Source organism: Conger conger, chromosome 5, assembly GCF_963514075.1.
Source record: "Conger conger chromosome 5, fConCon1.1, whole genome shotgun sequence".
Lineage (NCBI taxonomy): Eukaryota > Metazoa > Chordata > Actinopteri > Anguilliformes > Congridae > Conger > Conger conger.
The window spans coordinates 13,061,027-13,088,911 of record NC_083764.1 but is presented as its reverse complement, the minus strand read 5'-3'; the positions used below and the strand labels follow the sequence as shown (position 1 = coordinate 13,088,911).

General features: G+C 42.8%; 3 protein-coding genes across 3 annotated transcripts in view; 1 reads left to right on the top strand and 2 right to left on the bottom strand.

Annotated features, from left to right (window-relative positions):
* Window positions 1-44: 44 nt before the first annotated feature.
* Window positions 45-2,928, bottom strand: LOC133128330 (gap junction Cx32.7 protein-like). The gene is made up of 3 exons (XM_061241732.1): window positions 2,748-2,928; window positions 2,406-2,507; window positions 45-1,067 (listed from the first exon to the last, which is right to left on the bottom strand). The coding sequence occupies exon 3, from the start codon at window positions 1,041-1,043 to the stop codon at window positions 147-149; it is 897 nt and encodes a 298-aa protein (XP_061097716.1). The 5' UTR covers window positions 1,044-1,067; window positions 2,406-2,507; window positions 2,748-2,928; the 3' UTR covers window positions 45-146.
* A 486-nt stretch (window positions 2,929-3,414) lies between these two features.
* hsdl1 (hydroxysteroid dehydrogenase like 1) lies at window positions 3,415-6,744 on the bottom strand. Its single transcript, XM_061243225.1, has 4 exons — window positions 6,318-6,744; window positions 5,602-6,047; window positions 4,860-5,090; window positions 3,415-4,361 (listed from the first exon to the last, which is right to left on the bottom strand). The coding sequence occupies exons 1-4, from the start codon at window positions 6,535-6,537 to the stop codon at window positions 4,290-4,292; spliced, it is 969 nt and encodes a 322-aa protein (XP_061099209.1). The 5' UTR covers window positions 6,538-6,744; the 3' UTR covers window positions 3,415-4,289.
* A 308-nt stretch (window positions 6,745-7,052) lies between these two features.
* tbc1d32 (TBC1 domain family, member 32) overlaps window positions 7,053-27,885 on the top strand; it is a 47,198-nt gene continuing 26,365 nt past the window's right edge. The window contains exons 1-22 of the mRNA XM_061242900.1: window positions 7,053-7,335; window positions 8,106-8,298; window positions 8,850-9,011; window positions 9,437-9,614; window positions 11,252-11,323; window positions 11,660-11,785; window positions 12,432-12,510; window positions 12,744-12,847; window positions 13,004-13,065; window positions 13,654-13,804; window positions 14,564-14,623; window positions 15,074-15,176; window positions 18,432-18,569; window positions 19,104-19,193; window positions 19,669-19,811; window positions 20,235-20,362; window positions 20,683-20,884; window positions 22,827-22,906; window positions 23,270-23,408; window positions 25,177-25,264; window positions 25,834-25,952; window positions 27,212-27,331. Of these exons, the coding sequence (XP_061098884.1) occupies window positions 8,135-8,298; window positions 8,850-9,011; window positions 9,437-9,614; window positions 11,252-11,323; window positions 11,660-11,785; window positions 12,432-12,510; window positions 12,744-12,847; window positions 13,004-13,065; window positions 13,654-13,804; window positions 14,564-14,623; window positions 15,074-15,176; window positions 18,432-18,569; window positions 19,104-19,193; window positions 19,669-19,811; window positions 20,235-20,362; window positions 20,683-20,884; window positions 22,827-22,906; window positions 23,270-23,408; window positions 25,177-25,264; window positions 25,834-25,952; window positions 27,212-27,331 (2,508 nt within the window). The 5' untranslated portion in view covers window positions 7,053-7,335; window positions 8,106-8,134. The remainder of the gene's footprint in view (window positions 7,336-8,105; window positions 8,299-8,849; window positions 9,012-9,436; window positions 9,615-11,251; window positions 11,324-11,659; window positions 11,786-12,431; window positions 12,511-12,743; window positions 12,848-13,003; window positions 13,066-13,653; window positions 13,805-14,563; window positions 14,624-15,073; window positions 15,177-18,431; window positions 18,570-19,103; window positions 19,194-19,668; window positions 19,812-20,234; window positions 20,363-20,682; window positions 20,885-22,826; window positions 22,907-23,269; window positions 23,409-25,176; window positions 25,265-25,833; window positions 25,953-27,211; window positions 27,332-27,885) is intronic.

Sequence of the window (27,885 nt, the reverse complement as noted above, 5' to 3'; positions counted from 1 at the left end):
CAAGTATTACTTTTTTTAATGGCTTGCATAACATTTACCAGTCACTGAAATCTTTTAGTGTAAGGCATTAAAAACACACCTAATTTAGCAACACAGTTTTAAGGGCAAAATGCTTCCCAGTTAACTCTGTGCCTTAACGTAGCAGTTCAGATGTGAACCTCCTCCATGTTGGTGCTAACGTCCTCTGACTCAAGGCTTTTAGTGACCCCACTGCCTAGCTTCCTTCCCTGAAGCTCCAGTTCCAGGCTGACCCAGTTCTGGATGGCCAGGTCCTTGTTTTTGAACTCGTTCCCCTCCAGGACTGGAGTGACGGGGGTGACCTTGTAAAGCTGCTTCTTATCAATGCACTTGTTGATGGCTCGGGCACACAGGTAGAGGATCTCGACCATGTTCAAGACCAGGGAAGCACAGGCGACCACCAGCATGAACCAGATGAAGATGGTCTTTTCCGTGGGCCTGGACAGGAAACAGTCCACCTGGTGGGGGCAGGGGAACCGGCTGCAGACGTAGCGAGCCTGCAAGGTAAAGCCGTAATAGTAGTACTGGCCCAGGATGAAGCCCACCTCCAGTAAGATCTTGAAGAACAGGTTCACTAGGTAGCTCTGAAGGAGTTGACCGTGGAGGCTGACCTTTCCCTTGCTGTCTGAGTATTTGGGGACCTTGTACCCATTCCTCAGGATCAGACTGCTGAGCTCCTCCTCTGCCTGACTACAAATCCTCTGCCTGTACTTCTTCTCCATGTGGACCACGTGCAGGACGTGTCCCAGGTACACCAGGGTAGGCGTGGAGACGAAGATGATCTGCAGAACCCAGATGCGAACGTGCGAGATGGGGAAGGCGTGGTCGTAGCACATGTTCTCGCAACCGGGCTGCTCCGTGTTGCAGACAAAGTCAGACTGCTCGTCGCCCCACACCCTCTCCGCCGCTGCCCCCAGGACCAGGATCCTGAAGACAAAGAGGACGGTCAACCAGACCTTCCCGATGACCGTGGAGTGGGTCTGGACTTTGTCCAGCAGTCGGCCTAGAAAGTCCCACTCTCCCATTCTTCCTTCCAGTCTGTCAGGCTCCTGAGGACAAAATGAGAATGAGAATATAACCCAGAGGCCATAGGGGTTTTGGTAGTTTTTATTTTCCCCTTAAAGTCAGCAACCAATTCAGACCCCAGAAACCAGATGAGGTGTGTTAGCTGAGCAATGAATTGCTTTAATTGATCAACTAAGTACTGAGTGACAGTACAAACCAGGAAAGTCCATGGTTCTCCAGGTCCAGAGTTGCAGTTCTCATTACATGAAGTAAATAACAGTGTTCATCAACATCTGTTGACCATAAGTGTATTAGCTAAGTAAGCCATTCCCCTTAGGCCTACTCTTATGGTAAAGGCCTTGATGTGAAAGTTGAAAGCGCATTAATATCAGGTGCATAATGGCCAATTTATCCTTTCCTAATGAACTTTCTTCCAGAGCTGACACGTCATCCATTTACTTCATAGGGCAATAGCTGGAAAATTATGGAAGCCATTCAGATTTCTCAAGGGCATAGTAACTAGCAGTGTTCCACCTGTTCGCCAAATGCGTTCACTATGAAGTAATTCCCCCACCTCTATTATAATCTATTATCTTCATTACCTTAGCAGCCTTTTCTGTCTCCCAAATAACCAGTAAAAAGCGCAGTAATATTTTATTCTTTCAAGGGCAGAGGTTTGAACACATTTTGCAAACATTGATAAGTTGGCACCCATCAGTAGCTTACAGACCTTGCATTAATAACACAGCTTTAGCCATGTGGTGGGAACCAAGGACCTGACCTTATCCAACTCCTAAACAATATCTCATTGCACATACGCAGTCGCTTTAATTAAAACATTTTAATTAATCTCTATTCCATTACCATGTTATTCTATCTCATTAAGAAAATAAGTTACTCTAACCATCAATAACTGAAACTTTTGCTTGTCTAAGAAAAATAAATAAATAACTTTTGCCATTAAGAACCTTTTCGAACTAAAAGGTTTTTTAAAAATGGCCCAAATATTTTTTCTCCTCATACTGTAGAATGTGTTTTCTGAGAATTGCATGCATTTTACACATTATATTACTTGTACAATCTGTCAACAAAAAAACTAATTTGGACACAGAAAATTTAGCTGAAAATGTAAAAACTAAATTTGATTGAGATCTTAAAAAGGACAAGCTTTTATTGCTTTCACCAACACCTCTGCATATTAAACAATTTGTTTAATTCAAATGAAAAGAAGAATCTCAACAAAACATGGCATGGCCTACGACATAGTTTTTATTCAAGACCTATTTTTACACACTACATTTGCTCTCATTTCAAAAGAGGACGTGTCCGTGTCCAACTGTTCAAACCCTCCACGTTTATCAAAGGAATCATCCCAAACTCACCAAAGAAGTGACTGTAAAGGCAGGCGCTGTTCCTCAAAGGCTCCTCAGCCCTCAGAATCCCACAATGAAGATGTCTCAGAAGTACAGACAGGAGTTAGAAACCTTTCCCCCAATAGATGAGAAGGTAGTGTACCGTCACAACAAGATAATGTCCCACATCTTTAGCTTCACAAATTAAAATGGCAGTGCGATGCAACAATTTAATTCCAATGACATGATTTCCAAAATACATGCGTATGTATTCATACATTTGTAGTCTATGTTCACTAATTTCTCTTTTAGGAGCCATTTCAAAACTTGAAAATGTAATAAAGTCGTATTCAATATTTGTCATAAGCTTACATGAAATTCTAACTGGTAGAATAATGGAAGTATTCATGCCCCCTCTATTTCACTGTATACACACAGGATGCACATAAACATATACATGCATGTAGCTAGTGAGTGGCCTTAAGGCCTTTGATCCAGAGCACTTAATTTTTGTGGTTGTCTCTCCTCGTTTTAGGCCACGCGTCTAGTGTCCTTGAAAGGCTTAGGAAAACACTTGATATTTCTTCCCAAACCACAGATAAACTTAGGTTGTCAACACGGCTGTGTCAATCTTATGTTTGTTAATAATTTACCCGTTTCACTGGCCTAAACTTGTACACATGCTACCTAATATTGATTTTCAAAGCAAATGAATTAGAATACGTTTTTATTTTTATATAATATTTATTTTTAAAGGGTTTTATGTTGTGCTGTGAAGGAGATAAAAGCTAAACTTATACACAGTAAAAGACAGTGTCACAAATCATTTAACATATAGTTCAATTAAACTGTAGTTATGTACAGTATTGGCATTTTGTTTAAAGCACTGACAGTTAAATAGCGGTTTTTCATCCTGTATTACATAAGAACCACTAGTTTTGAAATAATCGCTTTGTTTTATGGCAATAAAACAGTCACAAGACACATTCCTTTTACATAACAGTACAGACAACATCAATGAGTCATTAACAATAGCATGTGTCATCAATAATTTTATTGTCGATATGTATTGTATATTCAAAGCTCACCTGCGTTATGATCAAATCAAAGGCATGTAATAAACAGGGAGTGTTCATTATGATATGTTATTACTACACTGACAGAGCAGCAGTAATACGGGGTTGTTACACTTCACTACACAACCTCTGCACACTAACACACTAAATAAAGCTCTTTGAATGTTCATTTTTATACAACACACTGTTCTTCCTATATTCATATAAGGAAATCATAATATATAGAATGAGAAAAACTTTGTTCCAAAAATGAAACCATTCTTAATACAGTGGGGGAAAGCCACTTCATATACATTTTGCAAACTCTTTGCAAGACTCTTGAATGTAGGCTCAAATTCAGTCCAACTTAATTTTGCCCTTAATTTTGTTAACAGTGTATATGCAGGTGTTGCATTTCAAAAGCTCAAAGCATTTTCATGGTTAATGAAATTACTATTATCAACACACCACTTGTTTAAAAAATGTCAAAGTGCAATATTAGACTGAAATCAGGCATAGCTGTAGATTTCTATACTTCTCCTGTTATCATCCCATTGAGAAATTGGGTTTTTACACCACAGCATCAAATATGGATTAAGGTTTGAATGCTAGAAGTTATTGTAAATTGCAATAAAATAATTTAGTAAAAATAAATTATTATAATTCTTGACCAAAAGAAAGCTTGTCTCCCAGTGCAACCTTTTCACATTCAAGTTGTAGCAAGTATCTTTTTGCTTATTTACGAAAATTGTGATGTGATAAAAATGTCACCACAAAAAAATGTAACCACCAAGCACACCAATGTAAGACATACAGCTGTTGGGCAGCTGTCAGTAAAGCGGGGAGTGAAGGAGCTCTTTCAGCCTGTCCCAGTGAGCATGTGCGTACCCCAGACCCACATCCACTCAGGCATGTACTGCAGCAGCCAAAACTGAAAAATACAAAAAAAAACAATAATGTACACAGCCCCCAACCTCAATCAAGTATACAACGATACTTCAATATACTTTGAGCGAGGTCACTCACATAGGCACTGAAACACAAACAAATAGATTAGAAAATGCAATCCTCTTACATGAAAAACAACAAGTAATATAACAGCCCTTAACCTGTGGTACAATCCCATAGAGAGCCATAGCCAAGAATCCACCACTTACAAAAATGAAATAACTTTGGATGTGAAGCTTGCACAAAAGGATTGCATTAAACTGCATTCAATTTGTTTTTGACTATAATGCTTCCAAGAACCATGAGAGCCATTTGTGCTGAAACAGCGTAACAAAGCAAATTAAGTCAGTGTAAGGAGCTTTCCTCAAGTGTATGGGAGAAATATCCTCCTCTGGAAGTTAAACCTATAGTGCTCCACATGGCCTTAGCATATAGCATATAGCTCATTTACGGTACTTCTGAAGGGCATGATCTACCGTACCTGCAGAGAGTGGGGCCAGTACCCCGTGGTTCTGTGGGAGATGCCCAGGGTGGAGATGGCATGGCGGGCATACACTCGTGGATGGGGAACCAGCCACCCTCCACACCTCGTCCTGACCCGGCTGTCCTCGGTTTCCGGAGAGGCCACGCTGAAGGGGACCAAGCTCTGCACGAAGATGCCCCTGTGGCTGTACTCATAGTGCAGGGCACGGCTGATGTGGTCAAGGTAGGCCTGAGAGAGAGGGAAAGCCACACTGTGTTAGAATGGTAGTCAGTGCTAATCCTGGAGTTTCACAGTCTTGCATAGGCTTACATACACTACGGCTCTCATAGCAGGAGGCATAAAACTAAAATGGCAGTGTACAGCACTGCTTGGGCCTGATACTTGTTCCCATTATGTACCCAATTGTTTAGATGGCACAAAGTTAGATGGCACTTAAGGTCTGCCAGGCCACCGTAGGAGTAGGAATCCACTCCATGGACACCTGATGCCAATTGTTAGGCTTTACAAGCATCGCTCACCTGCTGGCGATTCAGCACAAACCATGTCAAGATGGTCTAGCCAATGACAAGATTGAGATACATTTTTCTATCAGAAACTAACAGACCAAAAGTTGAATAGCTTATTCACCATCTTAACCACCTTCACACCAGCTTTCCCACAAAGAAACCAGTGACCAGATGCTGGTGCTGCAATTCTAACCAGGGTCATGAAAGTACTTCCTAAAATGCTGTTGACTGACCGTGGACGCAGAGAAGGCTGCCTTGTTCAGTGTGGGTTTACAACACCTTCCTGACGAGATGTTGACCACAGCCCCCCTTCCCCTCTCCACCATGCCTGGCAGAACCACACGAGTCATTAGGGTTGCCGCCATGACGTTTCGGTTGATGGCTTCCCAGAGCCTGTCTTCAGAGAGGTCGGTAAACCTCTGCGAGTAGTCCAAAGACAAGTCAACACTGTTCACAAGAAAGCCTATATCTTTGTTTATCAGGGCGTCTTGGATTGGTCTGCAGGCTGCATGGCCTTGGCTGAAATCTGCCTCGAGAAGAACAGTTTCAACTCCGTGGGAATCAGTAATGGACTTTGCAGTGCCCTCCACGCTACTGCGGTCCTGACTGATCAGGATGATGCTGACGCCGTGGCTCGCCAGCTCTTCTGCGTAAGCTTCTGCAACGGCCTCTGAAGCACCTGCATGAAAAAGAAAATGCCTTTCATAGTCTTATTAAATTAAAACATATGAACTGGTATGAGACCAGACACAAGAATGAACTTTTCTTTAATGTTCATAGGTTGGCAAGCCTACAGTAATATATTAAAACGTTTCTGTCCTTATTTACTTAGGTTGCAAGTGCATATTCAGTAAGCACGGTCAGCGGCCAATCAGAATCGAATATTTACCATTATAGGATATGTGTGTGTGTCCATGTATGAACTACAACTTGTCTGAAACCATCTTACCATAGATGACAGCCCATTCACCAAACCGGCGAACAAGATTCCTGTTGTACATCAGTCGCGGTATAAAGTGCAGCCTGATCAAGCTGTAACAGTCCCGAGCAAAGACTACAGCTTTACTAGCCGTATAAAATGCGCCCACTAAGGCCAATGTTTCTACATAACAATTACACGACCGAGCAATTTCTCGATACAATAGCTGAAAACTGTCAACAGCAGCCATGTCGTTCACGAGTTTAGATTATTTGGTTCTTTTGCAAGGGATGACCTCTTTATTTTCTGAGGTTCTATTTATTATTTTAGTTAGTTAGCTACGGCACTATCTTAACCGACAACTATCAGTACACTGAACTGATTAGGAAAAACGCAAACTAACTAGAAGCCAATTCAACTAGTCCCTTCAAATCTCCTGACCGCCGAATCCGGAAGAAATTCCGACAGTCAGTGGTCATGTGACAGACACGCGAATGACATTTAAAGGCATAGTGCAATATTTTGCAAAATAGAAAATATTGCAAACTATAATCACGTTTTTTCGTTCGCCACACCGAAATCCATGATTAATGGTATACCTTTGTTAATTGACATACAGCCCTGGTGACTTTACAGAACTTTTTCGCGAAATTTTCAGCAACTTCACTCTCACGATGAAGTGCCCATAATTCCGCGCATGAGCAGAAGTTTCCTTGTTTCCATAGAGACTGGAACTGTTGCAGGCATCTTGCTTGGTCAGCATCATATTCTCCAAAAACAGAGTAGCTCGCTAACCAGTACATTTATAAATGGTTAGATATGTTTCTAGTATTGCACTTTTGCAAGGCAATTGTTGTTGAATTCGCAATGCCTTTAAACGACTTGTACAGCTCTGGATAGCAAGCTAACAGTTAGCTACGGTAGGATCTGTCAGACGTTAATGATAACAGCTAACTGGCCGCGCTGAGTTTTATTCCAAGACTAGAGTCAAGATTGGCCTGGAATCTCGCCGGCTAGTTTATCGCTGGTTGGCCAACAAATTCTGGAGGTAACGTTTACTGAGCTAGCTAAGTTACCATTTAATACTTTGTACACTATCCAATTCATTTTGAACATTGCCAAAACTATTAAGATTGCTAACTGAGTGGCTATAGGCTTGTTAGATAAATGACAGCTAACGTTAGCTATCTTGCTAACAGTTCATATAAGTTTGGTCTCCATAACAAATCTGTTTTTGTGAGGTTGATGCTTGGATGCTTTTCGCGGTTAATATCTGCTTCGTTTGTTGCTTAACATTGACACGTAGCTATAGAACTGTGTCAATATCTAACTAGCAGTTGTTGCCTAATAAGATTTCTTGCTTGATTTAACATTTTGTCTTACTAGGGACAAGGTGGGGTAAATCACATGTGACCGAACCTATGAGCTCTAAAGCTGCTTTGTTCTAAATATCCGATTCACCTTAATTTCATATTTCTTTTGCTGTATTACATATTAAAGTGAAAGCTAAATCTGTGAATGGCTCCAAACCAGCGGCTCAGGCAGTAAGAGCAGTCGTCTGGCAGTCGGAGGGTTGCCGGTTCGATCCCCCGCCCGGGCTGTGTTGAAGTGTCCCTGAGCATGACACCTAACCGCAAAATGCTCCTGACGAGCTGGTCGGCGCCTTGCATGGCAGCCAATCGCTGTCGGTGTGTGAGTGTGTGAGTGTGTATGAATGGGTGAATGAGAAGCATCAATTGTACAGCGCTTTGTATAAAGGCGCTGTGATAATGTTTGTAAATTTGTATTTAATTAGATCATTTTTTATTTTTTTTGCAGTGTTAGGAGGGAGCAGCCAGCAGATTTGGATGAGCAGAATGTCCCAGTTTTCCTCTGAGGATGAGGCAGAACTTCAGGCCCTGCTGAGGAGGTTACTCAGGTGCGTCCAGGACAGAATCTCTGGGGCCCCTTCGGTTGAGTGCGCTGAAGAAATCCTCTTACACCTGGAGGAGACTGACAAGAACTTTCACAAGTAAGTAGGCTGTCACGTGCTGGCCTTGTTATTTTGGGTTTAAAGTGGTCTGCTCTTTTTGTATTTCATGTTTATGCCTGCTTGCATCCTGCTTTGCCACTTGTTGGTTTGTCATATTGCTTGCTGCCTATTCTATAGTGCATGGCTACTCAATGTGTTTGTTTATCTACTTAATATTGTATTGAGTGCTGGCCATACTGCTTTCCTGGCTTTTAATGTGTTTTTAATTTACTGTACAGTTAGTACATAATGTGTTCCATTGAGGACCACTTTCAAAATAAAAAAAACATTTGTGTAACACTTTCATGTGTCATCCTCTGGGTTCAAGGTAACATGCTAAGTTGAACATGTTTCACTAATTTTATACCCATAATAAATTCAAATCAAATCAACAGGTAGCCCGATGGCACAGTGGTTAGCACTGTTGCCTCGCCTGCAGGAAGTTCTGGCCGGGGTTCGACCAAGGCACTGGCCTCATTTAGAGGACATATTACACCACAGGGTTAAATAAAGTGTCTCTCTTATGCACGTGGTTGATGTCTTCGTGACAGCTATGAGTTCGTCAAGTACCTGCGGCAGTATGTGGAGAGTTCCCTTGGGGCGGTCATTGATGAGGAGACAGAGAGCTGTGCTCGGGGTGACGGCCATGCCATCGGCTCCGGTCAAGATACCTTGGTCCACGCTGTCACGAGAAGGACACGGGAATCTGGCCAGTAAGTACTCTAGGCCACGCTTTAATCTCAACAGTAAAGAAAAATAAAAAGCACCATCACCCTCATAATATGGAGCATGCTCAGAATCATGTCATGGTTCCGACTTGGTTCCTTGGTTCTGGCTTTTATGTTTGAGATTTAGCCTGGGATTTAAAGGCTTTTTACCTGTATATGATTTGGGGAACTGATTCTAAATAAATCCATTAAATTAGCTAAACTTTCATCTTTAATCTTTAATCATTTTAAATCATTATTAATCATTATTTCATTCACGCATTATACCCCCGAACACAAAATAACATCCCAGCCAATGTGAATAGTAAGTTATCCTGAAAAAGAGCATAATTAATCCACCAAATAAGATTTCTTTAGCTTAATATTCTTATTTGTATTTATTTATTTCATTTATTATTTTTTGTCAATAGGTACAGAGCAATGATGCAAACACTGAAGAATACCATGATGGTGGTGGTGGAATCGCTGATCAATAAATTTGAGGAGGATCAGCTGAAGAAGGAGGAGCTGCAGAGGAGGAGCCAGCATGAGCAGTCGAGCAGCCACTACACCGACAACTGCTCCGACAGCGACTCCTCCTTCAACCAGGTATTCCAGGGACAGGTGGACATTTCTACATTACCCTGCTGAAATAAACAGCTCAGGCTAGGCTTAAGTTCAACCTCCCATGGTTTACAGGGCTCTACATGGTTTAGCCGGTTGACCAGTTCAGACCAGCTCCCAGCTTGACCAAAGAGGATAGAGAATCATTTAATAATATTAGCAATAATATTATCTCAAAATAGATTGGGATAATAAAAGTGTTACTGCTACAACAAAATACGATAATTCAACAAGGAATTATGGCCTTTTGGTCGTAAACATTTTATCACAGAATCTGATTAAAGATGCCGTTAAATTTGTTCTAACAAAATAACTGTAATAAAACAATGTCAATGGAGGCATATATTACCTAGGCTGGTGTAAATTTCTCTCGTTACATTCAGAGGAGACGAGGAAAAGGTTTTCACAAAACTTGACCACATCAAGCTATTTTTTGAAACAGCCGGTTGCTGGTTGACCAGCTGATAGATACAATGGATTCAATAAAGTAGTATATCAAAAATAGATGTTAGACTCTTTATGCCTAGTATACACTACTGGATGTTTTTTTTGCTAGGATTTTGTTTGGATATTGAAAGTTGTGTAGTGTACACAAGAGTTTTTGGCAGAATCGATCCTAAAGATTCTGCTGAATCTGAATCTGAAAAAACGGAGAAAAAACTATATTCACCTGAACTGGCAGCCAAAGCCTTTATTCATTGCATCTTGACTAATGCTGAGGGTTTGCCCCAGGGAAATAGTGGAGGTGGAAGTGTCTCAGAAGATAAGCAACGACAGTGTGAAATGGCATTCCGCCTACACCTGACTTGGTGAAAACTCGGTGAAAACACAATGTCAGTTTTGTTAAATAGCACCCATGTTTTTTTATTTATTTTATTTTATTACCATTTATTGAATGGTCCAACATAAGATTATGGAGATCTGAGTCTTTTTAGTGGTTTTAGTGATTTTTCTCTGATGTTTGCAGAGGCACTCCTGAATTCAGCGGAAAACCATGGCCGGAAAACCATGATAATTCAGCCCTGAACATCATGCACTTACACTCATTACATTGCTTTGAGTGTGCTGTTCAGCATACAGTATATTGTTATGTGTGTCCGTCCCTGTTTTGTATAATGATTATTAAAGGTACATCTGTACTGATATACTGTATGTGATGGGAAGGTCTATTTTAATATTGTGTCAGTTAGACCATTCAAAGCTGCTGGTTAAAGAAGACGATGGTATTTGATTGGTATTGATTTATATGAAGAGAAATATAGGACACGGAGGATTGTACATGTCTAACCTGCTATTTAGAGGACCACTGCAGTTGTTTTACTGCAGTACACTGTACAATATTTGTTTTCCATCAGTCTGGAAAAACATCCTGTTGTAGCATTTCCCTTGTCGAGCAAACCTTGACTTAAAACAGGATCTTAAGTCATATTACAAGTCTAAAACGCTTGTTAGGACACTTAAGTCGAGCTATAAAATGAAGTGGCCTTCCTCTTCTGTTCTGCTCACCAGCCTATTTGTTCAAACAGAATCCACATGAAAAGATGAATATGCTGCTGTTATTTTTTTAAATGTTCTGCTTTTCAAGATAAAAGAACAAATGCTGTTTCTGTCTTCCTTAACAGAGCTACGCATTCATCAAACACGAGCAGCTACAGGTTATCGCTGAAAAACTTGACCCTAGCCGCCCGAAAGAGGTAATGTGACTGCTTTTCGTTTACCGACATCTTTTTTTGAAAGTCATTGTTTAAATAGCCTGTCCTAGTACACACCCCAGTTAAAAGGAACCAGCATTTTGGGGTTTTTTCTTCCTGCAGTGACGGTGTGTGGGCTAACATAGGTAAACAAGTGCTTTATGCACTCTTAGATCTATTTCTCCCTGACCGTGACATTGATTTGTCCTGAAGCAGGAAGTCTACTCCCAGACAACCAGTGACAGGGCCAGAGTTATAAACAGGAAGTAATTGATGTCCTCTGGCAGCCTTGGGGTAGAGAGCATCATGTCCGTGTCTGAAAGTGACCTTTGACCCCAGGTGCGATGGGAGGCCCTGCAGTCGCTGTGCTGCGCCCCGCCCTCTGACGTCCTTAGCTGCGAGAGCTGGAGTAGTCTCCGCAGAAACCTGTCCGCAGCCCTGGCAGACCCGGACCCCAACCTGAGCGTAAGCCCCCCTCCAAAACCCAGCGGCTGCAGTTCCTAATGCCGGAATGGGTCTCACTGTACACCTCATAGACCAGGCTCTAGTGTACGGTGTATAGGACTGTGCTAAAGGAGCTCAGTTAGCAAGGGCAGATGCCACATGCAGAGGTTGGGTCTTAGCCTAGATCAGAGCCCCCCCAACCCTGTTCCTGGAGACCTACTGTCCTGTTGATTTTCATTTGAACCACCATTTGCACACCTGATTCTAATAATTACCAGGTCAATGAGGTCTCTATCTGTTGAATTAGGTGTGCTTTGATAGGGTTGGAGTGAAAAGCTACAGCCTGGTAGATCTCCAGGAACAGGGTTGGGCAGTCCTGGCCTAGACATTACAGGGATAAAAGTCTGAGTTGTGTCATTTACTAGACTCTGACCATTAGACCTTTCCCAACTAGGGTAGGGTGGGTGTGAATTAGCCTGTGTTCCTCAAAACAAGCTCCTCCTCCTATGTAGTCTGGTCTTTTTGGCAAAATAATGAAAAACTATCAAAATGACCGTTGATATTTGAGGGAGGGTTTGCTGCATGAAAATTAGTATTTAAAAACATTGAATCATTTAGCCTAAATAGTACTGGTACCTGTATGTATCTGAAATGTATCTTCTTGCAGGACAAGGTCCTGAGGTTTTTTGCAAAAACCTTTTCCTCGTCTCCGCTGAACGTAACGAGAGAAATTTACACCAGCCTAGGTAATATACATCTTCATTGACATTGTTTTATTATACAGTTATTGTGTTAGAACAAATTTAACTGCATCAGATTCTGTGATAAAATGTTTATAACAAAAAAGGCCATAATTCCTTGTTAAATTATTATCGTATTTTGTTGCCCGTCTATGTGAGCAGTAATACTTTTATTATCTCAATCTATTTTGCTAATATTATTAAATGATTCTCCATTCTCCCTGCATTTTTACACGCAGCCAAAAGTTTGGAGTCTGACTTCCTTCTCCAGAAATGGACCTTTCCTGTGGGCTCTGCTGGGGTTGATGTAATGACAGAGGAAATGACCCGCCTTTTAAAACAGGTTTGTTTCTTCTTCTTCTTCTTCTTCTTCTTCTTCTTCTTCTTCTTCTTCTTCTCCTCCAATTCAGTAATGCTCATTTTCAGCAAAGTAAATAAATGCTAATTCAATTAAAAGTTATTAATTAATTAATAGAAATAGCTTTTTTCCCCCATGTAGATGCGATTACTGAATGATTTCCAAAAGGAAGTGACATCATTCTGGATTCGCCACCCAGAAAAGTGAGTCACCTGCTCCTTTAAATAACATGATGTTCAAGGTGTCAAATACACCGCTTTTGAGTGTTTGTTTTACTCCAAACCTAAAGGGTGGGCCACCAACAATGATAACTATAACGATAACTATAAATATGTCATTTTAAAAATAGTTGTAACTCAAGTAGATGGTGGAGTTCACACCAGAACTATAACTACAGTGACGAACGATATCATTGGGATCACTTTCAGAGCGATTTTTACCAGCTGTATGAACAATAAAGCACGGACAGCCAATAAAAATCCATCCGAATTTACTGGGCGTCGCGTTAAAAATGGCAGATGACATTGCCAAGGGGCTGTTTACAGAACATTACCGTTTATCAGTGTGGATGCTCACATTTCTATCCTTATAGTTATGGTTATAGTTATAGTTCTTGGTGTGGATGGGCCTTCACAAAGCACTCCTCATTCAAACAGCTGGAGATCACATTGTAGAATCTGGTGTGCCATATTACTGTTGAGATGAAAACCTACAGTACTGTACTGTAGATCTCCAGGAGCAGGGTTGGGCAGGCCTGGATTGACCGTGCATGTTAACCTCTGCCGCTCCAGGTACATGGAGGAGATCATAGAGAGCACTCTGTCTCTCCTCTCTGTGCACTCTGAGCCCAGTCTGGGGACCCCAGCATCCCAGAAGCCCCTGGAGCCTGTCCACCTGATCGTAATGCTGGATGTCAAAGCCACGTGGTTCAAAAAGTGGATGGTGAGCACGTGGCCTTCAGATGAGAGCATGAAACAGTGGTTGTGGGGAGTGCAGTATTTCTGCTTGGATTTCAAGCCAAAACCCCTTATGGGCAGATGCAACCTGCATGTTACATCTCTCTGAACAGACGGATGTGACCTGCACGCTACATCTATCTGAACAGACGGATGCGATCTGCATGTTACATCTCCCTGAACAGACGGATGCGACCTGCATGTTACATCTCCCTTAACAGACAAGACGCATGACCGTTGAAATGCATTGTGATTCCTAGGCCTTTCTATGGTTTTCCTATAGGGCGCCTGAGACCACAATGGGTTAAAGATTTAATTAGGCCAGTCATTTACATGCTCTGATATTTCAGCCTCATTTCTTGATATGCTAAAATGTCAGCTCAAGACTGTTCTTGTGTCCCTGTATAAAACTCATTACTATGGTCTAATACATTTTGAGACAAGGAGCACTGGCGTATACACCTAATTACTGAATTTAGCCTTGGTAATTGGTGGGGGGAAAAGCAAGTATACACACCACCCAGCTCACACTAAATGTTTCACAATGTTAACTGAATGTTTTGTCAATGTTAAAACATTGCCACTCCATTGCAGCAGCATTGTCACAATGTTCTGTCTTAGCTGACCATCCAGAAATTGATGTCTCCACTGGATGGAACAACAGTGTCAGCTTGTTATCCAGTTGCAATCATACAGTATAGCACACAAATGAAACATTTCTATTTCCCATTTTCCTGTCTTTCAGCATGGCTACTACAGCAGAACTGTAGTTCTGAGGCTTCTGGAAATGAAGTACAAGTCTCTGGTGAGTTGGTCAGTCTTAAAGGCACCGTTAGTGAAAATGGAGTCAGACGTTGTTCCCCTGTCAGAGAGGGGGTAGACTGCTGATGTAAATACCTAGAGGAAGTCTTGACAGTCCAATCTATCTGTTCCCTGGGTTTACCTTTGGTTATCCACTGTTTGTCATGCGTAGCGCTCTCTTGGTTCCGATGAGGTGAAAATTGGATTCACAAATTTGTTTTAGGATTTTCAACGCCGAGTATAGTCTAGTGCAGCTCAGCACAAATCCAAAAAACCTTTCACCGTAAACAATTTCCGAGGCAGTCTTTATTTGCCATTGCACACATTGACTGGAAACTCATTTCTCAGATAATTTCTTTAATCACTGTCTATTCTCTGAAGGTGTATTATTTCTGGTTTTGAGGTAGTATGAAGCACAGCATTGAAGGTTTGAATTAGCATTCTTGTTTTACAGATTGCTGCCGCGGTTCAACAGTGCGCTTTCTACTTTGAGTCCCGAGACCGAGCTCAAGATGAGGTGTCGGACGTCACGCACGCGGTGGAACACCAGCAGATCGGTTTGTGTCGACTTTTTTCTGTGTTAAATAACATGTCTAATTCTCTTCATTCTTTTCAATCGGTTGTGTCAACTGGGTAAATCAATAGATTGAATCATTTGGTGAGGGGATTAATTTACTCACGTTTTTGAACCAACCAATATTTTTTTCATGAATTAAAAAAAAATTCCATTATACATTCAGTGAGCAATTAGGTATTTAGTAGACTTATTCTTTAGACTTTTTGGTCTTCTGCTGTTGTAGCCTGTCCTCTTAGAGGTTTGACGTGTTCAATACCACTGTTGTAACGTGTGGTTATTTGCGTTACTGTCACCTTCCTGTCAGCTTTGACCAGTCTGGCCATTCTCCTCTGACCACTACAAAAAGGTTTTTGTCCACAGAATGAACAAAATCCATTTTCACCAGTATCTCCATGGTTAAACAAACCTCCTTAAAAAATAGAACTGAAAGTGCACGCCTAATCGATTTGCTTCAGTGAAAAATTATTAACAAACTCTATCATCAGCAGGTGTTTATAAGGGAAGCCTTCCTTTTAAAAAAGTACTTTGCAAGCATTCCAACATTAATATAAAAAAAACAGAATGTCTCAGCGTAGACCATACATTTTCTTGAGTAAACGCAGAAGTCACAAACACCCAGATAAGACTATCTTTGTGTTATCTTGCTAAAAGCAAATAATATGTCTCCAAAGCTGCATTCATTTATATGAATACATTACAAAGCTGTTCAGGTTTGTACCATCACCTCTCTCTCTCTACAGTATATTGAGATTATTGAAACTTGCATTGCCTGAAAGCAGCAATTTGTGCAGGCCAAAATGAATGGTGATGATTTTCATTTCTGCTTTGAATGTTTTATAAGGGGATTTCGATAACAATAACGAGGCGCGTCGAGCGCATCTTCTCACAATAAGCGAAATCTCTCTGTTCCCTTGCAATCACTGGAAACACACGATGCGCATTCGAGTGTTTAAAAAGAAAATTGGTTGCAATTCCCCCCTGGCCCTCCCTCCTGGTCTAGTTTGGAATGGCTGCAAGCTTTCCCAGAGTTCCCTGCCCTGCGTTGAGTCCAGGTTTGAGAGCAGCTGCCCAGCTCTCTTCCGCGTTGACCTCCAGGAGAACCCTGCCGCCCCGTTCTCAGTTACTGTTGACAGTCCACTGTGAGCCTGGCGTTCTGGCTAAACAGAGGGACATCTCACCGTGGCGGTATCGCAAGTTATCTTACAGCTGTCCTTCTGGGCTGGGTATTCTTTTCTCTCTGTAGCGCTACAGAGCTCATCGCCTCCCTCCTCCTCAGGGCCCAAGGGCCACGCTATCGTCAGGGTCAGCGGTATCTCGCCTGCGAGATAGCAGCGGGCGCTGTCTCAGCCCCAGCTGTGGGCAGACAGGGGCGTTATGGGTCCCTGTTTGGGGACGGGGAGGTCTGTGCGGATCCTGAGTCAGCGGTGTACCGGTGAAGGACAGAGGGCTGGTTAACACCCTGCTGCTTCCGAGACGCAGGTGTATCACCTATCGCGTTTTACCCCGGGATGAGGAGGAGGGTTTTCACATTTCGAAATGTGCCAACGACCTGCATTTTTTTTTATTCTTTTTTTTTTTCATCTTGAGTGTCCCTCTTTGTTGTTATGCGCAAGGTTTGTTTTATTTTACGCGTTTGCTCAGTAAGCAGTTCGGGCCGAGTGGTCCGCGACGATGAGAAATTCATTTGCAGCACGGTTTAAAAAAGAAAAAAAAAGAAAAGAATCAGCACTCCTTCGCACAAATCAATGAGAACATTCTGGAGCTGCTGGAGGTGTACTTCTGTTATAAAAAGAAAATGGCTTATTGTTCCCCCCTGGCGCACGTCCCGATGCGGAGCGGCTAATGGCTTTTCTTGGGCCTCTTGCCGTCCCCGGGGACTTTGAGTGGCCCTGAGTGGCGATTCTCAGTTCTGGCCCTGATGGCGTACTGAGCCGTCACTGTTCCCCCTGCCTTCAGCGGCCCTTCATAAACCCGGCCTGTACAGTGAAGCTGAAAGTAATGGAAGTAATAGTAGAATTGAGGGATGTCTTGCTAAAGCGCCCCGTATCCGAAGTTCGGCCCTCAATGAAGTTTGATGTTTCCTGGTGGCTTTGCCCTCATTAGAACAGGGGTTTCACTTGACAATGTGTGTGTGTGTGTGTGTGTGTGTGTGTGTGTGTACACGTTCAGGCAGGTATAGATTACCCAAGGAGTAGCATTGGGCATTACTAGCCTTCACACTCAAAAAGGATGTGTCAATATCCAGTTCGCTTTTTGTGTTACTACTTTTGTGTTGCTTCCGACACCTTCTGTGTCAAAGTCATTTATGTTACGAAGAGAGACTTTTTAACACACTGTGCTGAAAGTAACTGCGAAGTGTTGACACGTTATGTGTTGTTTTTAACACATCTGTTTTGAGAGTGATGTTTCATTTCCTCCTAGGTGGCTTTGCCGTCATTAGGACCAGGGTGTCTTGGCTGAGAACAATGTGTGTGTGTGTGTGTGTGTGTGTGTGTGTGTGTGTGTGTGTGCGTGCGCATGTACATGCAGGTGTGTGTTATCCAGAGAGCAGCAGTGGGCCAGCCTTGTATTGCAGGCACCAGGCCAGCAGGGAGAGAGAGAGAGAGAGAGAGAGAGAGAGAGAGAGAGAGAGAGAGAGAGAGAGAGCATGGATGGAGAGAGATGTACTGCTCCCGTATCAGCGCTGTGTTAGAGGGGGTTAGGTGGCTTCACGGCTCAAAGCGGCAGTGCTGAGCGACACCATTATCAGCAGGGGAACAGTCTTGCGCTGCTCTCTAGACAGGAAGGTGAGAGAGAGTTCTTAGTTCAGTCAGAATAACCTCAGATAAGGCTTTCTCCATACACACGCTCCTGGTTATTTACCACGCTACTGCGCATCAGAGATTATGTTTTACTGAGCACCAGTCAGGCGTTAAGTACAGAGCTGGGTTTGTAACGAGAAGGTTTTAGGTGTAAACAGCTTAACGTTGCAGCTGGGTGGCTGCTGTAATAACCTTGAATTCGGAGCCTAAACTCCTTCACTCAATTTCCCGCTGCTTATATTGATAACAATACCACATAAGTCCCCCTTGATAATGATGTCAACTAATCAAGTCAATAACGAGCTTGAAATGAACCAGAAATGTCACTTGTGTCGTGTGCTGATATACTGGCTCAATGGCGATATAGACAGCGCCCCCTTATGTGTGGAGGACCCACTGCAGGCATTCAGGCCTTAAGCGTTCAGTGTTTCCAGGTGGTGCTCAGAGGACGGTGTACACTGCTAAGGAGCTGGAGTACATGTATTTCGTCCACTCCCTCTGCATGCTGGGAAGGCTTCTCATGTACACCAATGGAAGGAAGCTTTTCCCCATCAGAGTGAAGAAAAGGAAAGGTGAGCCTTCCCATAATTCCCTTTTCCCTACCACTGCGGGCAACCCCTATAGTTTTAATACACTGCAAAAAAAACAAAAAATAAGTCAGTATGAATAAGAGTTTTGTCTTATATTTTGACTTAAAATCATATTTTCATGGTTTTGCTAAATAAGACAAAAATATTGCGAAAGAAAGAGTTTGACTTGCCAATGGTGTTAGGAAATTTCACTTGTCAAGCAAATAGTATCTTAAAACAAGCTAATATTTTCAAATTGAGACAACAAAAATAAGATTTCAAGTCTCATCACGAGACACTTTTTGCAGTGTTTGCAGTCCACCAGCTGAGGTTGTCCATTTTGGCACAACACTGTGCGTTGCTGACGCAGGTTAATTTGGGGCCGGGCTCTTGCCCAGGTGTTGAATACTTGGGCCTGCTACTAAATTTCTCCAAATGGCGGCTGCCCTGAGCTAAGGCTATTGCTAAGCTAGTGTGTACAGCACTGTGTTATTTTGTATCATAACACATTCATACTGTATGACCTTGCACCTGCAGATCCAGTGACTCTCACAGATTTGATCGGGATCCTGATCCGGACACTCTACCAACACCCGAAACCGGCCCACGGGGATGTCTCGCACACAGGTGGAGTCTACCGTGACGACACGGCACACCTCTCTGGTTCTGTAGAAAAAGGGATTAGGAAGAACTCACGTCATAAAGACGCACTTTATTTAGCACGGTTAATGGTTACACGGTACAGGTTGTAATCACCCATAGCTGTATCAGTGATTTTTCCCTTTTCCCTTTACGTATTGCAACACAATAATCGTGAAGGAGGCCACATGGTATCACAAGGCCTGGCCATATTACTGGGCTAGGCATCAGGAATCTCATAGCCATAAAAGGCCAGATAGACTGAAGCAGGCCTTACTCTTTCTTCCTCATACAGATTAATTCTGTACGTCAAGAGAAAGGTATTTCATTAACCAGTCTTGGACAAACAGGAATGTGATGAATAAGCCACATCCAGACGTAATCTTGTGTAATGTGGAGGAATGAGTTTTGCTCAATAGGAGTTCATGCGAGCCGAACAGAGACGATGCGTGGTGTTTTACAGATCCGCTGTCGCCCACCAGCCTCGTGATGGAGGTGCTGAGAACGCTTTGCGACCGCACGGAGTGCGCGGTCGAGTGCTTGTACCAAACCTCCGTGATCGAGACCCTCTTGTGTCCCATTGTGGCCTTGCTGAAGGGAAAGCAGGTCAGCCGGGTTCGACCGCAGCTGTCTTAGTGACCCCACTGAGGAAACTGTAATTCTATTAAAAATACAATAGTTCTTAGCTTAGTTGTCACCCCTCACATTCCTCTGCATTTTATCAGTATAATTTGCACTTATGTATTACTTATTTTATGAACTGAGGCAATTCACCTTATCCAGAGGTTAGATTTTGTCACAGATTCTTCTTTAAATGTCCTAGTTGAACCTCTACCACTATCTGGCACTGCAAAAGTGCCTACGTTGACAATTGGAAGCTCTTTGTAGCATGTTGGTACAGTAAGTCTTGCCCTTCTCTCTGGTCTCCATCTTAGGTCTCTCAGTGCAGTTATAATAATCAGTCCAGTGTGATTTGGTGCTAGCTGTTTAGCCTTTCTGTGCCACTTCATTATACCTCCTACGCTACAGGCTAAATTAAGCTCCCCAGAAACCACGCTGACCCACATAGCAGACATCCTGGCAAGAATCGCCACCACCGAACGGGGACTGTCCCTTTTTCTGTATGACAGGAACCTAGTTTCCGTTGAGGGGCAAAGGTAAGAAACACATTTGAATTCAATTATAGGGCTTTTTGTTTACTGTTTTATTACTACAGCAATATAATTTATCTTCACAAATAATTATTGCTAGTCTGACATTCTTGGCTACCTTTTTTGTATCGTTGCCAAACAAATAAAATTCTTTTAAACAGTATATTGGTACATTTATGGTGTGGAGATCATGTCAGGTTGTTCTATAGAGATAATATCAGGTCATTATGATTTTCATATGATTGGTAATGTTGTCTGTGGCCTAGCCCAGTTTCATATAGTGAATAATGTCCTTGATTGCTGAAGTGCTCTCTCTTATGCCCCAGTATCTCAGCTGCTCACGTGATAGTCCAGTTTACCCAGAAGCTCCTGGCCAAAGAGCTGGTGGTCCTGAGCGAGTCGGACACGTGCCCCAGTGTGAGCGGAGCCTTCATCTTCGTCTGCAGACAGATGTACAACACCTGCGAGGGGCTCCAGGAGCTGAGACCTTACAGCCTGCACGAGTGCATAGCAGGGGCCTGGAGACAGGTGTGTGTGTGTGTGTGTGTGTGTGTGTGTGTGTGTGTGTTTGTGTGTGAGGGTGTGTGTGTGTGTGAGGGTGTGTGTGCGTGTGTGTGTGTGTGTGTGGATGTGTGTGGATGTGTGTGAGGGTGTGTGAGGGTGTCTGTGTGTGTGTGTGTGTGTGAGGGGCTGCAAGAGCCACGACCTTACGGCCTGCACGTGTGCATAGAGAGTGAGAACACATGCCCATGTACAGAGGAACAAGAAGTTCTTTGTTTTATTTTCTGGCAGAGATGCCTCGATTGGCCCTTTAAGGACCAGCATTCTACTGCATTGATTACATTTCACTCAGGCTTCTTTGATCAATAAATGAATCACAAACTTTCTAGTACATTCTGAAGTTCATGACCTGGACCATGAGCATTCAGGGAGTGGTAGACAGTGGGTGAGGTTAATCAGCAGACAGATTACTTTTATTATTCCTTTCTTGTTAACTCATGACTTACTCATGGACAACATAAGTGAGTAATTGGCTGAAACTCATTTTTCTTACTCCCTCTCTCTCAGGGATCCAAGACCATTGTGTCAAGTCTTTTATCTGCTCAACTACGCCCAAACCAGCCATTTCTGAATAGCAATATATCCCGGCCAAGTTCTGTAAAAGATTGACTGCTCTCGTACACACGTTTTCCATTTTCTGGATAAAATGACCTAATGTTTGATAAGAAACGCTTCAGCTCCTTCAGGATAAAAAAAAAAAAAGAGACAGTCAATAAAAGCCAAACAGAAGAGAAGGGCTTTTTTGTACTGTGCGATTAAAGATAAAGGGCGTCGGTCGCCCTCGGAAACGATGACCTTGAGTAGATCTCGAGCGTCCTGCTGTCCGTTCACTGTCAGACCCCGTGGCTTGTTCCTGCACGCTGCTGCGTTAGAAGGCACAGTTCAAGTTGTCTTGTACGCTTCCCGCACTTTTAAAAGGCATTATGTCTGTTTGACATTTTAGCGGTCCTGTGTGAAGAGATAACACAATTCTCTTTTAAATGTAAATTCCTGTGTCCACTGGGTACTTTCAAAGGGCTTAAACACTGTGTTTTCTTCAGTGAAATCACGCCAGGGCCATGGAACTTGTCACTCTACATCAGTGACAGATAAAAGTGTCGATGGGCTTACTGGTGGATACAGCAGACCGACCGATTTTCAATCCATACACAGTCAACTACTTTGAGATGCCAACTGTACAATGGCATAGGCATATTGTAAAGACATGTGCTGCCATTCATCTCTCCTTAAAAACGTAAAAACAAAAACACACTTTAGAAACAGTGTGAGGAGTTCAACAGTCACTAAATCTAAGTTTGGGAAGGAAAAGTGTAGCACTTTTTGCATTGACTTGTCAAAGTCAAAGTTGTTTTTGGTAAAAGGAGAATTTTCTGGAAATAATGTTAATGAAGCACGTCAGCTTCCAGCGAGCATTAAAAATCCTTAAGGCCACAGATGCCGAAAAAGAGACACGTCTAATTGCGGAACGGCAAATGCCCTTGTGTCCTGTTGCCCATGCAAATAAACCCATCATCACTACCTAAGTTCTTAATTAAATCTTCGGCAGCCTTTCAGCTTAAAAAACTTGAAACAGCAGAGCCCTGAGAATCGTGATTTCCCAGCCTGGCAACGCAGACTAAACAACATGAAAAGAGAAAACAAAAACCTCAGCGTCCAATTTCATAGCTATGTGAAGGGCGAAATGACAGCTACAGGAAGCGGAGAACTCCCTCCGCAGAGCACATGAAGGAAGCTTTGGAGGACTCGGCGCTTTGACACATCGAGCGCGAGAGAGGCAGCGGGTACAAAGAGTGGAGCCCCGGCCCCCAGACGGATGAACTCCTCGTTATTGAAATAGTTAGACGCAACAAAAAACACACAGGAAAAAAATATATAATAATAAATAATTCTGGAGTTTTCTTTTTTGCAGACGAGTTCCCTGTCAGAAAGAGTTCCTACCCCGGTCCCCGGAGCCGCCCCAGGCTTGCTGTCTCAAGAGCGGCAGAATGTGTGAGTGACACTATCAGGAGTCTTCCCCCCCCAGGCCAGCAAATAATGGAGAGACTGTATTTAGAGCAGGCTAGTATTTGGAGTGTTATAATTGCTTGTCTGGCACACCGTTAAAGAAAGCAAGCGGCTTCGCTCTCTGCGGCGTGTCACCGATGTGTCCCTCGGAGCGGGAATGGCGACGTCGCGCAACCCGTGACGGTTCTGGAAAACGGTTAAGAAAGCACAGGTTTTGATGAATGTTTATGCTGTATTTCACGCATTATGACGCCTGTAGCGCAGGATAGAGAAAGTAGTATTTTTGAATGTTTTACTGTATCTGAATGCGGTTGAACCTGTTGCGACCGTGTGTCCCTGGCGACCAAGCCTGGTCTGGGAGGAGGCGCTCCTGGACAACCTGCTGAACTTCGCCGCCACTCCGAAAGGCCTGCTCCTCCTGCAGCAGACGGGAGCCATCAGCGAGTGCGTCACCTACATGTTCACCAGGTTCACCAAGAAACTGCAGGTACGGCAATGTGTTTATCGCTAAACTGTGCCATTAGCGACAGTGGGTGGGCACTCTATGAAGTGGAGGACTCCATGTTCACATCCCTGCTGAAACATTGTCTTATATTACATTACATTACATGACAGTTATTTTTAGCCGACGCGTTTTCATTCAAAGTGACTTACAGTTGATTAGATTAAACGGGATGGTTCCTCCCGGTTCAATGTCGGGTAAAGGGTCTTACTCAAGGGCTCAACAGCTACACGGATCTTATTTTGGCTACACCTGGGCTTCCAGGTCCCAGTCACGCACCTTAGCCTCTAGGCTACATGCAGCCCACTGTTATATAGTTGGGACATCAACAGATATTTACTTTTTTTGTTTTTGGAAGAAGGTTACTTTTTTTTTCTTTCAAATCCCAAGAAGGTTCCTTGAGTGAGCACTGCACTCCTGAGCCCTACAGCTAAAGTGTGTGCGCTCTGATACCACCTATGATAGCCAGCAACTTGACAGGCCCCCAGGTATTACATAAAGAGATTTGGCTGGAGGACAGCTGTATCTCTCACTGAGTACATCTCAGTAGCCTGTGGGCACTTGTTGGAGGCTAACGCATTTCTGAGGGAGTAAATGGCAGACTTGAGTATCCATGGTTCCTCAGGTAACCACGAGGACCCATGGATATGGATATAATATGGTGCTGAAGTCCAAATCCAGCCCCGGTTTTCTTTTCTCCCAGCTAATTAACTGAACAATTAGTGCTACTTGTTTGCCCAGACTATCTTCACACCTGGCTCCCAGGTAAAGGGAGGGTGGAAACCAGCAGAAAATGGCCCTTGAGGCCCGTGATTTGAGTAACGGCGCTAGAAGCTTCGACATCTGGTTCCTTCTCCCTTCAGAAGTGGATGTTCCTGGCAGGGTTCGCACAGCTTGTTTGCAAGAAAATGTCAGACGTGATGTCAACCTCCGTGTGTCACCTGCGCAGTTGCCAAGAATCTGAATATTTGACTTAGCATATGCTACCTGAGCACAATCTGGCCAGGATCAGCACTTTTAGGTTACAGGGCGTGATGCAGCCTTCACTGTTGTCCTTATTTGAACCACCATTTACAAGCAGGAAATGATAAGATCCGTTTTTATGGCTACAGTGATTAATTCTTAATCATTGTGTTGGTTTTGCCCGCTTTCCGCCATAAAGTGGTAGTTGTGCTCATCCGTTTTTACATGATTCCGCGCTTCAGTTAGCCGAAATGTTTAATGTATTCCACATAGGCTAGTTCTTTAAATGTTACGATTGTGCGCTTGCATAAGTCTTAAAATCCCTGTTGTTCACAGTACTTAACAAGCAGCCATTAAGGCTCATTACTGTTACACTGTTCATGCTGCATGAAAGTGAAAAAAGCTAGATGTAAAAATCACCTAGATAATTCTCTAATTCTCTGTGATATTGATGTTAAGTAATTTCTCATTCCTTATTCATGCGTTTTCCTTATTGCATTCATGCGCTTAAAAGTCCCGTCTGTTTAAAAAAAGTTTTACGGACAATCTTGAGTCCTGGCCAGTTTTTTCACTCTACTATCGTATATCCCAGGGGATGGGGCTGCATATTAATTGGAGAATGCCTCCATACTCGTACAGTCTGTTTCTGTTGCCTTGAATGTGCATGTTCTTGATTAATCATGCTTTGGTTTCAGATTATGTAAGCAAATAGCTGCTGGCTGGTATGAATCACTGGCTCCTCTGTGTGTTGAAGTGTTGTTGTTTCGCTTCCCATATTGCATTTGTCCAGGTCAGCAGGTGTGAGAAGTTTGGATACGGGGTGATGGTCACCCAGGTGGCCGCGACCGCACCCGGGAGCGTGGCTCTGCATAGCTCAGGTAAAAATTAATAAAATAACAGGGCACCTAGAGTCTTAAAACCTGGAAGAGAGCATTCTTGAGCAATGGGTTCCCTCGGTAGATTCCCCAAGCTTTTTCCATTAGATTTTGATTTCTGCCAAATATATGGTCTGTGGTTAACATACACTACTGAACACACTACAGTTTTTCTACTACGAGTTACATCTGTTATTATCCCTTTCTTAGGTAAATCTGTACACCAGCTTGTTAATGCAAATATTGAATCAGCCAATCATCCGCCAGCAACAAAATGCATAAAAGCATGCAGACGTGGCCAAGCTGTTTTTCAGACCTTGGTGTTTACATGTGTACAGCTTGGCATGGCTGTTCTTTACTGCTCTGACGGCCCCTCCTCTCTCATTCTTACACTCATCAACTGCACCTTTTTAAGTGATTCTCAGGATTTCAGACAGTTGTATTGTTAATGAACTAAATATCTTGCGGAGAATATTTTTATAACCTTGCAAGAGCCAGTCAAGGGTGTGTCATTTCATATTGCCTGCTGAAATGACCAGCTCACACTTTTAAGCCTTATTGGTCCATTTCAGGTTTCGTCCAGGCCATAGTGGTTGAGTTGTGGTCGGCTCTGGAGTGTGGCAGAGAGGACGTGAGAGTGGTCCATCCTAAATCCACCCCCATGGACCCCATCGACAGGAGCTGTCAGAAGGTACAGCCCAAAGTGTAATCAAATGCCTTTCGGCTTATGATATCACGGATACCCCAGGGCATCATGGGTGAAAGCGAATGTCTTGGGATTTGAATGCACAGTGCAAAACTGCAGCAACTCTGCTAATCCGAGCACCTCAGGCCAGTATGATCTGACAAATGTTCCGACAGTGAGGATGTCATTCTGACAAACCCCGTTTGTTTGAGCCAAATCCCAGAAGTGGTTCTCCTCTGAGGCTGAAGGCAAGCATGTTAATAAGAGTTGGAAAGAGTTGGAGATGAAAGCAAACACACTGAAAGTTTTCTGAGCAAAGGTTTCCTCTTTTCTCTTATCCTCCCTGCCATTTCATGACAAAAGTAAGCAAATATTTTGACGCATTTTTATTTCGATTTGTTTTCATCTGGATAAAGGGTAATGTTTCGTGATTAATATTTCATTGTTCGCTGAGTGTTAATGTTGTGTCTTTTTCATTGAACCTCGTAAAAAAAAAATGTACTTAAATGAAAGAATATTTAGTCAAGTCTTCATAAATATTCTGGTTGATGTGTCTTCTGCTTTCAGCTTCCATTAGTGTTTTATGTGACAGCAAACCTTTGATAAATCAAATCCGTTTAATCACAAAATAACTGCTTAAAGCTTTATAAGGAGACATCCATAAATTATATCTTTTAGACCTCTTGGTTCTTAACATTTTTAATATTGGGACCCAAATTAGAAATACATTTTCATTTTGGGACCCCGCGACCCATTTTGGGTCTCTACCCAACACTGGTTTAAGGTATTACTATAAAGATATCTATTCAACATTGAAGCTGCAGTTACTTACACTCAATGATTCACTGACTCAGAGGACCAGCACTGAAAACAAGTCCATCTCAACAAGTATTTTAGTCTTATTTTGTAACTTTAATAAGTAACTTAACAAGCTAATGTTTTCAACTTGAGGGAAAAATAAGATTGGAGTGTTTTTGCAGTGTGTACATACCATGAGGTCTGTAAGTATTTTGACAGTGATACAATTTTCACCCCATTGGCAAATCTTGAAATGAGTCAAACTTTCTTACCTCATTGGCAGTTTTTTGTCACATTTAGCAAAAGAGTAATTTTTAAGTCTAAATATAAGACTAAGACACTTGCTAAGCCTGACTAAAAAATATATGTTTATTTTGTTTTTGCAGTGTAAAATTATGTCGTTGTCCAAATACTTACGGACCTCACTGTATTTTGCTCCTGACTGAGTGTGACTCTGCCCTCTGCAGTCCTTCCTGGCCCTGGTCAATCTGCTTTCCTCCTCCCACGCCGTATGGGAGCTCCTGGGGCAGCAGACTCTGCCCAACAAAGCCCAGTACCCCCTGAGGGAGATGCCCACCTCCATCACTGTGAGTTCCAGCCCTGCTCCCACCGCATGTTAAAGCACTGTGGCTCCCCAGGGCCTGCGGCTAATGTCTGCTGTTCAATAGCGGCTATGCTAACGGTTACGCGAGTTACATTCTGACTTATGCAGAAACCTCGGGTACGTATATGATGCATGTGAGACATGATGTGGTTTTGTTCTCTCAGCTGCAGAATTAGTTTGCACCAAAAGAGGGCATGCTTTCACCAGCTGATCTCAGCAGTGTCTCGAAGGCCTAGTAAAGTATTTCAATTCAGTTTCTGTATAATGGGTCCGGACTGCCTTGGTTATGGATGACTGTACATTATAGAGTACGTGTACAATTTTTACACAGAGTTCATTTTTTACACAAATGGTGTCAGCTGGCAACAATACGCAGGTCAATATTTTACTATTTAGTACATTTCAGTAAATGTGTCTTATTTAAATTTTACATATTTAAAAGTGTACATATACCGTATATTTTTCCCCAGACTGTGCCTGTCATCAATTTTCAATATAGCCAATCCATGATTTCAATCTGTGCGCTAAATGTAGCAC

Bases quoted from the DNA above. Each gene is read 5' to 3' on its own strand.
- LOC133128330 (XM_061241732.1), bottom strand. From the start codon at position 1,043: ATGGGAGAGTGGGACTTTCTAGGCCGACTGCTGGACAAAGTCCAGACC.
- hsdl1 (XM_061243225.1), bottom strand. From the start codon at position 6,537: ATGGCTGCTGTTGACAGTTTTCAGCTATTGTATCGAGAAATTGCTCGG. The intron at 5,091-5,601 runs GTCAGTCAACAG...CCTCTCTCTCAG, and splicing joins CAGCCTTCTCTGCGTCCACG to GCCTACCTTGACCACATCAG. The intron at 4,362-4,859 runs GTACGGTAGATC...TGTATTTTTCAG, and splicing joins ACTGGCCCCACTCTCTGCAG to TTTTGGCTGCTGCAGTACAT.